The 14,695-nt window shown below is 51.5% G+C and overlaps 1 protein-coding gene across 3 annotated transcripts in view; it reads right to left on the bottom strand.

Annotated features, from left to right (window-relative positions):
• Positions 1–1,883: 1,883 nt before the first annotated feature.
• Positions 1,884–14,695, bottom strand: part of Sec16b (SEC16 homolog B, endoplasmic reticulum export factor) — a 34,484-nt gene continuing 21,672 nt past the window's right edge. Inside the window, exons 15-25 of one of the 3 annotated variants that reach the window (XM_071619750.1) lie at positions 11,265–11,405; positions 10,060–10,173; positions 9,227–9,302; positions 7,361–7,672; positions 6,544–6,626; positions 5,485–5,637; positions 5,177–5,275; positions 4,686–4,788; positions 4,482–4,561; positions 3,462–3,557; positions 1,884–2,905 (exon numbers count right to left, since the gene is read on the bottom strand). In XM_071619750.1, coding sequence (XP_071475851.1) covers positions 2,834–2,905; positions 3,462–3,557; positions 4,482–4,561; positions 4,686–4,788; positions 5,177–5,275; positions 5,485–5,637; positions 6,544–6,626; positions 7,361–7,672; positions 9,227–9,302; positions 10,060–10,173; positions 11,265–11,405 — 1,329 coding nt within the window. In that variant the 3' untranslated portion in view covers positions 1,884–2,833. The remainder of the gene's footprint in view (positions 2,906–3,461; positions 3,558–4,481; positions 4,562–4,685; positions 4,789–5,176; positions 5,276–5,484; positions 5,638–6,543; positions 6,627–7,360; positions 7,673–9,226; positions 9,303–10,059; positions 10,174–11,264; positions 11,406–14,695) is intronic. The other 2 variants (XM_071619751.1, XM_027934940.2) reach the window with 2 other exon arrangements.

The raw sequence follows: 14,695 nt of genomic DNA, 5'->3' as shown, positions 1-14,695 counted from the left end.
TCTCTTTCAAATTATTGAACATTAAGTTTAAAGGTTTTCATATAAATATTACGTTATGTGTATATAGCAGAATTGCAAATTCACACACTAGTGCTCGGTTTTGCAAGGAAAACATGGCTTCTCTATTTCCCATCACTGGTCTATTCTTCCTCGCAGTTCAAATTCCACTGAGAAGCACAGGGAAAAGCAAACTTGCCAACTAGTAATATCTTATCTTCCCCTCGAAACAGTGTTTTGGGTGGTCCCTTTGTTTAGAGAGAGGGAATTCTCTTCGGTCCCTCCTGCAATGGCTTTTGGTGATGGGAAGGAGGACCTGGGTGCCATAGTGGTGGGCTCTGTTCCTTGCTGGGGTTGGTCTGGCCCAGACCTCACCTGTTGTCCTCGGGGCCACTGCTTATCCATCAGGCCTTCTGGGACACTGTGCAGTTACTCCTTTCTGGAGTCCACATCACACCAGGCTGCAGGGAGCTGGGGCTCTGCCTCAGATAGTGGCCCTGGCCATCCCCCAAGACCAAGTGGCTGTGGCTCTCAGAACACATGGGACAGGTGACCAAGCCAACAGCAACTTCTCCCCAAGCCCTGCAGCCTCTCCCAGGATGTGGAAGAGCAGAGATGGGGCCTCTAATCCCAGCACATTCCCATTCCCTCTCTCTGCCTGAGCTTCCACCATACAAAGGCGGGGAGGGGACGCACTTTTCTCTGACAGCTGCACATGCTTCATTTCACCATGACTGGGTTTTACCAGCTGAAGCTGTAAAATGACCATGACCTTTAGCAATGCCGGCACCAGCACCCAGCCAAAGATGATAAGCAGCCAAGAACTTTATCAGACCCTTACCGGACCTGACGTCCCTGACCAATGACCAATGGGATTTGTTTTAACCAAGCCTCTACAAATTAATGGCCACATTCTGACTTTGCCAGAGTGAGAACTCCTGAGGACAGATTAGCATAAACACAGGAACCTGCTGCCTCTCCCGCAGAAACAGCCTACCTTTCCCTTCGTGGAAAACATGGTCACTGTCAGGTATCTTTTGCCTGGGAAGTGAGCGCGCTCAGAGCCTGCTGTGCTGAGCACTACAGCAGCCCCTTGCAAGAGTCGTCCTGGGGAGGAGGGCTTTGCCCTATTGGTCTTCACTCCCCTCCTTTGACGTGAGTGCTCTTTCTAGTGGGTAGGACTTGATTTGGTTAATCCTTGCAATGTCCCCACAGGATAGGTACTATTACTATTATCATCCTCTTTTACAGGCGAGACAAGTAAAGCACGGGACAGTGAGGTAGCCCTGCCCAAGATTACAAGTGAACTACATGTGACAGGATTCAAGTCTAGGCAGTTTGGCTCCTGTGAAACTCCAAGCTCCTGCCACAGAACTGCCACTAGGTGTCAGGATACCAACAGAAGCAGCTGCAGCCTTTTAAGGAAGAACAGGCACAGGCATTTACTGAGAGCCTTCTAGATGCAAAACACTTGGGCATGCATTTTCTAATTTAAGAGGTGACAAACTTTTTAAGGAGCAGAACATGCAACATTTAGTTAGTGAAGTGACTTGGTTTGTGTCAAAGGAGCTTTTGTCCATATTTTTTGAATTGAAAAAAAAATGATAATACTTGGAGTAGACTTGGAAGTTTAAGAGGACCAGTCCCTGGGTTCTAACAAAAGGCTCTCTCCAGCTATTCACACCTGGCCACACAATAAAACCATTATTAGAAAGACTCAGGGAAGAGCCCATCAATGTATTTTCTCCCTCTGCAAAAATCAGCTAGAGACAAGCATTTTCTATAAAATTATCTGGGTTTAATTGCTATCAACATCAGAACTGTAGTACATTAAAGTACAAAACCCGTATGTACAATTACACATACAAAAAAAAACTGTTCTTTGTGAGGAGTAATTGTCAGCAAGTCTGACAAACAGCAAAAATCATTCCTATTTTGGGTCTGAAAGGAGAAATGGAAATTTCCAAGATATCCCCCCACCTCCTCTCTCTGGCCCCAATGAACTTCCGAACATCAATTTGCAAAAGGCTGAGGTAGGAAGGGAGAATTAACAGTATCAGACACTCATTCCTGCCCTCTCATGGAGAGGATGAATTTTTAGGAAACGTTTTCCATCATTTATTATACTGATGTTCCATCCATCTGCATCATTAGGTTCAGTAGTTACCATGACAATATGATGCCTACAGCAATCTAACTTGATAGCCAGATGCCAGAATGTGAAAAAATAGGACCAGCTAAGAAAGTGAGAGGAAATATAATTAATCTGAACCACAGAGAAAATATGCAGAAAACTAGGGCCAGGAGGAAAATTGCTGAAATGTCATTGAAGAGGGAATCCTTGAAGGGCAGCAGTGATCGAGCTGCAGTGTAAAAACTTTGCAAACTGGAATGATGCACTCTCTATAACTAAGCCTGGGGAGGGGGGGGGTCAATGTGCTCTTGGAATGTTGCTCTGAGGCCCTGCTGCAGCACCCAGCGGGGTCACCAACGATGTGAGCCACAGGATTCTTGGGGACCTAACTTTTCCTGAGGTTCTCAAGCCTCCTTCTCAAGGGCAGCTGCCATGACACTCTGCTCACTTCCTGGCTCCTCTTATACCCAGATTTTCCATCTGAGTTTCCATCTGAGTTTCCACCGTGCTGAAGCTAGACTTAAGCCTGGAGTGAGCGGTCCCTTGGGGATCCTGTTCCCTTGCCACCAAATGCCAGTGGAGGCAACAGGCTGGCATGGCTATCTTGAGGGCCTGGACATGGCAGAGCGGATGGGGACTGAGGAAGGCAGAGCAATAGAAAAGCTGTGCTCCTGAGAGAAGAGCTGGAGACGAAGTTCCTTCTCAGCAAGGCTGGGTTGGGTAGCGGCGCTGAGCTAGGCGGCTCGGCCGACTCAGGCTGGGAGCCCTGGGGAGCTGAAAAAGAAGAACACACATTAGGCCAGAGCACAGCTCCCAGCACGACTCTGCTCAGGTCTGACACACAGGCACACACCCAGTGTCTATCTAGAATGTTCTGGCTGCAGGTGGCTTCGCAAGGTTGTATTCTCATGATCTACCCTCACCTCCCAAATACAGTGAAAAGAAATTTGATTGTATAAAGAGGGAGGCCAAATGCCACATTAGCATGAGTTAAATCCCAAGTCCCTAAGGAGCAGGGAGCTTGGCTCCTCTCACCCCGGGATGGAGGGATTGTATACGCACACCACTGCTACCAGCACCAACTGTGGCTCTCACAAATCAAGCCTGTTAAAGGTCAAGAGCAGTGTTTCTAATGCCCTCATTTATTGAGTATCTTCTAGGTACAAAGCACTTCACACTCACATCTGTGAGGTAGCTTCTAATAATCCCATACCTCAGACGCAGTAGCTGAGACATAGGTCCCCACAGTAAGTGGTACAGCGGATGAGAAACCCAGGCCTCCTGCATTCAAAACCTGTGCTCCTGACCCTCCCGCTGAGGGCGTCCTTACCTGGGGAACCTGAGATGGGTTGTAGAGCGGAACAGCCCCCTTCAAGGCAGGTGGAGGAAGAACGCCAGGTCTGGAATAGAGCTCAGAAGAGACACCCTGGGAAGGAACACAATGGAAACCCAGTGAGTGGCCCAAGTGAGAACACCAAAGCCTTCCCTCAGCATCGACTTGGCATGAGACAACTGGAGAGGAAGGTTTCTCCTAAAACTCAAGACATTGACAGCAAACAAACGTGGCTCAAGTGGGCTCAACCCACCCCCAGATCCGGCCAGCAGTGCAGAGGCTCAGGTGCTGTTGTACCTGCAGCGAGCAGGCAGACAGAGCCAGAGTCCAAAAGCACACCACATCCTGCAGAAGGCCTAAAACACTCCAAAGTGCTCTAATCAGGCTTCAAGAAACAAAACTGCTTTCCTAGCAACAGGCAGGAAATCCCTAGTGATGTGGAGGACTCATGAAGAACTGATCACAGCCCCAGCCAAGGGCACCCGTGGATTCCAGCCCCCACCCAGGCAGGGAGAGAGGCGTCCTCCAGAACCCACCTAAGGAAACTGCATGAGCTGAATTGTGTCCCTCCAAAAAGTCATGACAAAGCCCTATCCCTGATATCTCAGAATGTGACTGTGCTTGAGATGGCATCTTTAAAGGGGCCATGTGGCTGCCTAGCCCAGCATGACTGGTATCCTTAGAAAGAAGGGATTTTGAACACAGGCACACACAGGAAAGATCACGAGAAGACACGCGGAGAAGGCGGCCGTCACCAAGCCAAGCAGCAAGGCTGCACAAGAGCCGACACCTTGATCTTGTACTTCTAGTCTTCAGAACTGTGAGAAATCGATTCTGCTGTTTAAGCCCTCCTGTCCGTGGGGCTTTGTCATATCAACCGAAGAAACTAATGCAGACTCTCTCCACACTCCCCACGGGCCAGCCCCACACAGGCGGCACACCTCCAGGCCACGCTGAAGCCCAGGCTCACCCACACACACAGCCCTGCGGAGGCCTCGGCTCCAGGGGGCTGCTCACCTCAAGCTCCGAGAACCCCCCAGTTCCAGTGCCCTCGGCTGTTTCCCCACTGGACGAGGATCTTCCAAGGTCTCCCCCACCTAGAAGGCAAAGAGTCAAAGCCGTTCCCTCTGCTCAGGACTGGGGAGGAGTCCCCACTCCCTGAAGGCACCTCCACCCCCAAGAGCACCATGATCCCACAGGCAGCCCAGAGGTCGTAGGTACCTGTGCCCCTGGAGGAGGCGCCAGCACCAGGCAGAGGTGGAGATTCAAGAAGAGGCATGGGTGAGAGTCCCTGGTGGGGAGAGGACGCTCTGGGGGGCTCCTGCTTTGTGGAGAAAGGCAGCACTAAGGACATTGGTGGTTAACAAATTCATGCAATGCGTCCCACACCAGCAACAGTGGTCGCCGCCTGCACCAGCCACTGGGGTGCTCTCCCCAAAGGGCCTGCAACTCCACTCAGAGTAATTCAGATCAGCTCCCTCCTGTTGGTCTTTTGAAGTTAAAATCCTTTGTCCTGATCATTGAGACTTTTTGAAATCTGCCCTCGCCCTCCCAGAACCAATTTCTTTCCCACAATCGCCTCCCAATGCAAAGACTCTGTTTCATTCAGGCTAGGGTGGAGTCAGATGCAGCCCACAGCTCCACAGAGCTGGAGAGATGTCCCCTGGAAGGCCCACATGGAGGGGACTCCCTTCCCCTCCCACGGAGGTTACCTCCGAGTCCGTGCTGTCTGAGGTGTCCTCCTCTCCAGAGGGTGACACGTTGCTCGTGGGCTTCGACCTAAACCAGCTGAACCAGCCAAATCCTGAGCTCTGGAAGGCAAAGAGGGATTTTTATGGCCTGTAGATTCCTTTCCCCCCAGTGACTGTGAGACTAACTGCCCCCAGTGAGAGACAAAGGCTGGAAGGAAGGGGACACCGCTTCCCTAGTCCAGATTACTCCAGATTCCTATTCTGCCCACTATTTGGGAAGGAAGCAGAAGAGGAAGGAAGGATGGGAAGAGAAGGTCCAGTCCCTCCACCTTCGCGTTCTCCTTCACGTCTCCCGGCTTCTCTCTCTCTGCAGCATTTGGGGAAGGTTTCTGATCCGCTTCCTCAGAGGACTCTTCCTGGTCTTCCTGGCCCAAGTTGGTGGAACTCTCAGAGAAACTGTGCGCCCTGGGGGCCGGTGGGGCCTGGATTTTGATAAAGACCCAGACTTTGCATAAGCACTTGGCAGGTCACACAGCATATTTCCACACACGCTCTCTCTCGCCCCACCTACTCAGTAAATCCAAGGGACGGTGTCTCAGGGAGTCCGTATCTTACTGAGGAGGAAGCAAGTCTTAGCCATGAAAATACAAATGACTGGCTGAAGGTCTGAGGCAAGGCTGGTGTCAAATCCAGCCTTCGTGTCCCCCCACCCTGGGGAGTCTGGGCTGCTCTGCTTCTGCTCTAGAACCACGCCAAGGCCTGGTGTAGGAGCCAGGGAAGCTACTACTGAAGATGAAGAGGGCCTGGAAACAACCCACAGAGACCCCCAAGCCCAAGAAACGTAGCAACCAGAGAACCTGAGGCACTTAGAGCTCATTTCCTAACACAACATCTGCAGTTTGGTACCAAAGCTGCCCAATGCCCAGCGAAGGGGCACATTCAATCAGCAGCTGGATGGGATGATTAATCAGACATGGCCGCCTCCGTCACCTCCCAGACCCACCAAGGAGAAAAGACATAACGGGCACTGTCACAGCTGCCATAGGTCTTTCTTTGATATAAAGCAAGGTACAAATTAAAATAAGGAAATAGAAATCAAAGTCTCCTACAGGGGCGCAGGTTCTGAGAGCTTTTGGGAGGATGAGGCAGGAAAGGGACAGAGGTCCCTGGGGCCAGAACTGAGCCAGCTGTGCTGCTCCCTCATGCAGAGCACAGGTGGGTGGGGCTGAGCATAAGCAAGAACTCAGCCTCCCTCCAACTTCCAGGACTGTGTGGAAAGAATCAGAAGAGACCAGGTGTGACGCGGAAGAGAACGTTCCCCACACCAGGGAGGAGCTGGAGTGTGGCCAAGCTCCCGGGGCCATTGAGTAGGCATCGTCCTCACTCACGCTTTGTTCTTTCACCTGAGGTTTGGAAATGTCCTTTGGATCATCGAGTTGCCAAGAGGTGTCTTGGGATGCTGCGCTCTCTCCTGTAGCACCAAACAGAAACAAGGAGAGTGACCCGCATTTGTGCTTCCCACCCCCATCCTGCAGAAGGGAGATGATTTTCCCAGCAGAGCAGCAAGGAGCCTGTGTCCACAAGGAGGTCACAGGAAATGCAAAGCCCACTTGTGTGGCCAGCCACCCCAGGACACGCTGGGATTTGGGAAATCAGAGCAACAGGGAGCGAGAGACAGGGATCCCCCAGCCTCCGCTCCATGGAAGTCTCCATCTTGGCCAGGGTCTTATTTTAGAAGGTCCAAGAATCTAGTCCTCCCCTGTGGCTCCCAGCACTGTGCGGGTATGACCCAGCATCGATCCCCCACACTCAGCCCCTGCTGTCCAAGGTCTCCTGGACCTGAAGAAACAGAACTGGGACAGGGGCACAGGTTCCTGCCACAGTCCCTGACAATGAGCTCTTGGGTGTAGGAGGACTCAGGGAGAGGGTCCGGCCAGGCCTGCCCTGCGGTGCCATGTGAACGAGGCACAGGTGGCATTTTCCTGACTTCTCTACCCTGCAGTGGCTCCCTGGAGACTCGGTGGTCCAGGAGAGGGCGGGAGGGACTGTGTGTCCTGCTCTACCTGTCCCAGGGGAGAGGCGGCCTGGGACGCCCCTGCCTTCCCCAGCTCCAACCCCACCTCCTCCCAGGCCCTGCACCCCCCTCACCGGCTTCCTCCCACCACAGCTGTGCTCCCAAGGCATCCACCGGCCAGCAGGTCTTACCAGAGGGAGGGTGTATCTGCAGTGCTTCCTCCCAGGCCCTTCCTCCAGGAGCCCCTGTCACTGCCACACTGTCACCGCCACTGTCACTGCTGGGCTCTGGGAGACGGGTCTCAGGAACCGAGTAGAGAGGCACCGGCGCCTCCATGTGCCCTGAACCTCCTCCCACTGGGTAGGGGCCCTGCTGCAGGGGGAAGGGCTGCTGTGGGCTGGGCTCAGGGAGGCCCATCTGCTCAGGTGTTGGCCACGGAGCTGAGTGGTACCCAGGGACTTCTGAGTGGCCTTGATGTCCCAAAAGATCCTGGCAGGAAGTGTCTAAGGATGAAAGGCAAAGAAACAGCGAGACTGAGAGCACCATCTGAAGACTAATAACATCAGAAACCTCCCTGCCCTTGTCCTCTTAGAACACAGTCCCAAGGACCAGCCCTTGGCGTGGCTTCAGTGATGACTAGCAAAGCACAGAATGACAGTTACACCTCTCGGTGCTGCTTAAAGGACTATCCTCCCCACTTCCTAGAAGGATCTCTGAGTCCTTAACCCAGGGATCAGGAGGAAAAAATTACCATCCCATCTAATGCCACACCTTTTAATTTTGGGATAACTCTCCACTAAGGAGTTCCTAATGGACTTGGGTTTTGGAAACCCAGGAAACTTCTAGTTAAAAACTCAAATTTGGGGGCAGAAGTTGTAGCTCAGTGGTAGAGAGTTTGCCTCGCATGTATGAGGCTCTGAGTTTGATCCTCAGCACCACTTAAAAATAAGTATATATAGTGTCTATCTACAACTATAAAAATATTTAAAAAAAAAAAAAACAAATTGGACCTTAGAAACCACAACCTTACTTTTAAAGAATCAGAGCACATTTGCCCTGGAAGGGACCCTGCTGATAAGATACACCTAAGGTGTGGATGTGGGAAGTGACCGGGCCACAAGGTCGGGGTCTGGGGTAGGCCGCTAGCCCACTGCTCCACTAGGCATCAGCAGACAGGGCTGCCAGGAAGCAGCCATCCTGAGACACCAGCCTGGCTCCCCCCAGCCTGCACCTCCGCAGCCCTGTGGCTCAGTGGCAAATCCCAGAAGCAGAAAGCAAGGCCCTCCTCTCTCCCTCTTCCTCTCTCTCCACCCCTCTGCTCTTCCCTGAAGGAAGTGCCAAAGGCTGGACATGGCCAGGAGGGAAGCCACGAGAGCCCTTGCCTGACCCCACCAGGGTGGTAACTGGGGAAAAGGATATGGAGGTAATTGAGGGCATAACGCCTGCTGACCAGCCCTTCAGAGGCATCCTGAAGGAGGAACAGGGGTGACGTCCTTTGAAACACACTTATTTCATGGTGAGATGGCAACCGAGAGCTCCAAAATCTCCAGAGCGTCCAATGTCCCAGCAATCACCTTCGACACAGGTAACCTATGATTTCTGGCCTCAAGAAACTTATCCAGGTGGGAGAAGGCACTAATATAGGTGAAGCAACACGCATAAGAGGCACTTAAAAGCCTGACTGTGAGCTGGGCACAGTGGCAGGTGCCCATGACCCCAAAGGCTCAGGAGGCTGAGGCGGTCACAAGTTCAAAGCCAGCCCTAGCAACTTAGTGAGGCCCTAAGCAACCTAGTGAAGCCTTGTCCCAAAATAAAAAGGCCTGGGGATGTGGCTCAGGGGTTAAGCATCCCTGGGTTCAATCCCTGGTACCAGAAAAAAAAGAAGCCCGACTATGAGACAGAAACTCTCACAGCGCAGGGATTTAGAAGTGTCCGGGTGTGAGACCCACAGAAGCCTATGGGGGAGCAGCTGGAGCAATGGGGACGCAAGGGTGGCACTTCCTAAGCTACCTCATCTACTACAGTCCCATCCAGTGTCCGTGCATCGTTTTGGATACCTGTGATTCTTCCTCTGGCTCCTGAAATATCTGAGCGAGCAGAAGGAGGATCTCCAACGTCTCCTGCTGCCTTTTGCTATTCAAAATAAAGTAAAATCCTTTTAAGCGGCCTAAGAACAACAAGGACAGGGGACAAGATCGTTGAAAAATTAAGTCAACAAGAAAATTCCAGTGGAAGCGACAAGGAAAGGGGACTACTGCGTGCTCAGGGCCCAGGACACTGGCTCCCAGGTCTCCCAACGCAGCTAGAGCAGCAGAGATGGCCGCAAACCAACACATCCATTCTCCCCAGAGTGAGGGGCAGATAGAAAGAACTAAATTGTAGGCCTCAGAGTCCGCAGCAGAAGGAGGGAGAAAAGGCTGCATGCTTTTAAAAATCCACTTTGTCCTTTCTTCAGAGCAGAGTGGAAGAAAGAAAATGGGGGAGGCCCTGCTCCAATTAGGTTCTGATTACAGCCAACAGCTTTTGCAATTGTCAGAACAAAGAAAAGGCCCGGAAGTCTTTTAAGCAATTGCCCTACATTACATGAAAGTGACACAGGTCCACTGTGATCCATTGTTCCTAGCAGAGATGGGGAAGCTTTGATGGTCACGAAACACATTCTTTGGGACCTCAGAGAAGGGTGGCAAGAGTGGTTTGGAAGTGCGCCCCCTTGTGTCACATGCAGACATAGTTCAGACCGGGAAGAGAAGCAGCCACAGGTCCCTGGGAGTCCCACCCTTCCCAGGACACAGCCTGGGTAGCAGGGACGGTGGGAGGCTCCGCAGGCACTTGGTGAGCTTATTCTATTTCTAGGGGAGTGAAGACGGAAACGCAGCTCCTTCCTCCTCACCTCCAGCTCCCTGTGCCTCCTCCGCAGTTGAAGTAGCCAATCTGGCTCCTGGTCCCTGTCCCCACGGCGTCTTTCTAAAGCCAGAGGATCTGACAGCTTCAGTTTCTCTGCCAGCTGTGCCGGGTTTCCAGAAGGCCAGAAGGGCCAAGAAGAGAGGGAAAAATAGAAGACAGGGAAGAGGGTGGGAAAGGGGCGGAAAGGAGAAAGAGCTGTAAGTAACTTGTAAGTTCGGTTTGAAAGAACAAGAAACAGGAGATCCAGCAGATGCCCTCCCAAAATGGCAGCACACTTAAAACAAGTAGCCCATTTTGGTGTTGGATACTACACAAAATATGATGAGAAACGGTTCCTGGCCATTTCTCTGTAAGAGGGCCTCCAAACTTCAGGGCCCACAGGAGTCACCCAGGACCTTGTTACAAAGGCTAATTCTGATTCCAGCCTCCTGGGTGGAGCCTGGGACCTGCACTTCTAACAGCTCCCAGGTGGCTGAGGTCACTGAGAGGCTTCATTCCATGATCATGTCCCCAAACCCCAATCATCCATCCTGGGTCCCAAAGCCCCTTGCAATCATCAACCTGTTGCCAGAAATTTCAGGGAACAGGAAGTCAGCACCACAAGGTTTACCTGTTACAGAATCCAAAACGTGGGCCTCCTCTAAGCCAAAGCAAAACCTTAAGGACAAGCTGCCTTTTGCTCCACAGCTAATGGATTTTTCTTCAATTAATTGGAACAACTATTTGCCTGATTGTTGTTTACTTCCCCAGGAACTAAGGGTTGATATGTTTTTTGTTTTCTTTTTAAATGTATCCCATATGTGATAAAATATTCCATGCGTTTAAAGGCATTTTAATAAGGATCATTTCCTGTTTTAATCAACTAAAATATATTTTCTAATGCTGGCTTTTGTGATTAGAACAACTCACAATGGCACACTGTTTTACTGTACCAGAAAAGCAGATGCAAGAATGAATGTCTCAAGGAGCACATGCCTGGTTTCCAGCCCCCAGATCTCACCACCCCCCACCCAGCACATCCTTCTCTGTGCTTATCACATCGGGGCACGCTTATGTGGTCAAAGACAGCTGTGGGTTCCAATTTTGCAGCATGTTCAAAGAAGAAGAAATGTGAAGTCTAAGCTGCTCTACAATAGCTTTCTCTGAACACTGAAGATAAAACTCCTGCAGAGGACCCTTTGAGACACTCACCTTGATGAGCTCCACTAATAGCACAGGGTGACTACTCTCTCCCTGGCTCAGGACAGCTGCGCCGATGGCTTCGCAGTAATGCAGGGCCTGGGAGGCCAGGCCATAATCTGCCAGACGGGAAGCATAAAGGAGCTTATATACCTGTGAAGAGAAGGGGCTGGGGTGAGTCCATCCAGGCAGGGACAGAGAGAAACGCAGATAAGACTTCTTGGAAGTCAGCTGATTGCTGGTTCTGCTAGCTCTGGCATCCAGATATCAAGGGCCCTGTGCCATCCGGGGCATTTTATCTGTGCACGGGCACAGCTCCAAATCCAGCCAGTAGCTCCTACATTATAGAGCAAAGGATGGGGTCATCTCGGCTCACCCTCCCAGGCCCTGGTCACTGGGGAAAGACACGGGAGGACTGACTTCTTCCCCAGCAGCCCACATCCCAGAGAGCCTAACACCAAGCTCAGGACACACAGGAAGAGGCAAAAACAGACCTCAGCACAAAGGGCTTAGAGCCCACGGGTGCAGACAAGACAGGTGCGCTCTCACACAAGCACGAGGGCCAAGCAGGACCAAGCCCAAAGACTGGGTGCTAGAAGACCCGATCACAGCCAAGCTTGACACAGGCTAGGTAACTAGTTACCTACCTCTGTGTGCTTCCGTTTCCTTACTGCAGCATGGGGTTCGTCATGCCACCTACCCCTTTGGTCGTTGTGAAAATTCAGTGAGATCACCCATATAAAGACTTGCAACACACGGTATGTGAGAGAAGAGCATCGATAACTTGGGACCCTCTGCGCCTCAGTTTCCTCTTTTGTAAACGGAGTGGGAGGGAGTTAACCCTGCCTTCCCCACAGGGTTAGAGATCACGCACAAGAAGCACCGTAGCAGGATGCCAGGAAGCTGGGACACCCAGGGCAACCAGCTGCTCTCATCACTATCAGCCCAGAGCAGCACCAAAACCACTGAGCACTGGGACAAATAAACAAGGCAGTGAAAAGAGGCCAGAGTGCCCCCCCCAGCCTCCCCCCTTAGGGGAGCCATGGGAAGAGCTGAGGGGCAATGTCTGCTGGGAGGGGTCGGTCTCTGGTCGGTCTCTGAAGGAAGAGGCAATACCCAACGCATCATTTCTTTATAATACTACAATCATTTGTTCCAAGGTTGTGTTGTGTGTGTGTGTGCAGTTATTGTTGCTGTGCACACTCTCAATACCCAGCACTGAAGGAGACACAAGGAGTCAGCAGAAAAGGTTTCAGTTCTTCCCTACCCACCGCCCACTGTGAATTAGCATCCACATATCAGAGAAAACATTCAGCCTTTGCTTTTTGGAGATTGGCTTATTTCACTTAGCACGATATTCTCCAGCGCCATCCATTAACCAGCAAATACCATAATTTCATTCTTTTTTAAAGCTGAGTAATAGTCCATCGTGTGTGTGTGTGTGTGTGTGTTGTGTGTGTGTAAAACATTTTTTTATCCATTCATCTATTGAGGACACCTAGGTTGGTTCCAGAGTTTAGCTATTGTGAGTTGAGCTCCTATAAACATTGATGTGGCTGCATCACTGTAGTTTGCTGATTTTAAGTCCTTTGGGTATAAACTAAGAAGCGGGGTAGCTGGTCAAAGGGTGGTGCCATTCCAAGTTTTCTGAGGAATCTCCATACCACTTTGCATAATGGTTGCACCAATTTGCAGTCCCACCAGCAGGGAGTGAAGCGAGGGGAAGGGGACAGAGGTAGGAAGGATAATAAAGTGAATCAGACCTTATTACCCTACCTACATATATACCTATGTGACAGTGGGATTCTACATAATGTATAACCAGAAGAATGAGAAATTTTACTTAATTATTTATGAGGTATCAAAGTGCATTCTACTGTCATGTGTAACTAATTGAAACAAATATTTTTTAAAAATTAAGAAAAGAAATAGTCTCTGCCTAAAGAAGACAATTCCAGTAGGGAAATCAGGTAGCTGCCACGTAAAGAAAGAACATGAAGGCAATGTGAGTTCAAGGTCAAAGGGAGGGGCTGGGGTGTGGCTCAGCGGCAGAGCCCTGGCCTCACTGTGAGGCACCCTGGGTTGGACCCTCAGCACTGCATAAAAATAAATAAGTGAAATAAAGGTATGGTGCCCAACTACAACTAAAAAATAAATGTTTAAAAAAATGTCAAAGGGGGCCCTGGCTGTGGCCGCCATCGTCTGGACAGTGAGAGCAGTCACCCTGGGTCCAGCTCCGTTCCAGTGCACTACAGAAATGAACCGGCTCCAGCTCAGGCCAGCTCCAGAGTGCAGGCACCATGGCACCAAGGCCACAGCCAAGGCCACAGAGGGCTGCACGACAGTCCACCAGCAGGAGGAGGAGAGGAAGCTTCATGGACCTGGGAGCACAGGAGGATGCGATTATCGCCATTAGTCACCATGAATATAAGTGACAATGGACACCAAGTAGAGAAGGGGAGAAGAGAGAACAGAACCTCAGCATGGGCCCCACCTGACCCACTGAAGCCCTCAGAGGGGAGAAGGTTGAGGGCCAAGGACAGAGTGGGGAAGGAGGGCCAAGGGGCAGTGTCAGAAGGAGGGGAAGGGCAAGTGCCCTGGGTGGGCATCCAACTCCCTGGGCCTCCCTCTGGGCAGGCTGCTATGGAGGTGAGAAGGAGGAGGAGAAGGAGGAGGAGGAGGAGAAGGAATAAGAGGAGAAGGAATAAGAGGAGAAGGAAGAGGAGAACAAGGAGGAGGAAGAGGAGAAGGAGGAGGAGGGGAAGGAGGAGGAGAAGGAGGAGAAGGAGGAGAAGGAGGGGAAGGAGGAGAAGGAGGGGAAGGAGGAGGAGGAGTAGAAAGAGAAGGAGAAGGAGGAAGAGGAGGAGGAAGAGAAGGAGGAGGAGGAGGAGAAGGACGAGGAGGAGGAGAAGGAGGAGGAGGAGGAAGGAGGAGGAGGAGGAGGAAAAGAAGGAGGAGGAGGAGGAGGAGAAGGAGGAGGAGGAGGAAGAGGAGGAGGAGGAGGAAGAGAAGGAGGAGGAGAAGGAGGAGGACGAGGAGAAGGAGGAGGAGAAGGAGGAGGAGGAAAAGGAGGAGGAGGAGGAGGAGGAGGAAGGGGAGGAGGAGGGGAAGGAGGAGGAGTAGAAAGAGAAGGAGGAGGAGGAAGAGGAATAGGAGGAGGAGGAGTAGAAAGAGAAGGAGGAGGAAGAGGAATAGGAGGAGGAGGAGGAGGAGTAGAAAGAGAAGGAGAAGGTGGAGGAGAAGGCAGAGGAGGAGAAACAGAAGGAGGAGGAGGAGGAGAAGGAGGAGGAGGAGAAAGAGGAGGAGGAGGAGAAAGAGGAGGAGGAGGAAGAGGAGGAGGAGAAAGAGGAGGAGGAGGAGGAAGAGGAGGAGGAGGAGGAGAAGGAGGAGGAGGAGGAAGAGGAGGAGAAGGAGAGAAGGAGGAGGAGGAGAAAGAGGAGGAG

Source organism: Marmota flaviventris, chromosome 12 (assembly GCF_047511675.1).
Source record: "Marmota flaviventris isolate mMarFla1 chromosome 12, mMarFla1.hap1, whole genome shotgun sequence".
In the NCBI taxonomy this organism is placed as follows: Eukaryota; Metazoa; Chordata; class Mammalia; order Rodentia; family Sciuridae; genus Marmota; species Marmota flaviventris.
This window is presented reverse-complemented; position numbering and strand designations above follow the sequence as displayed.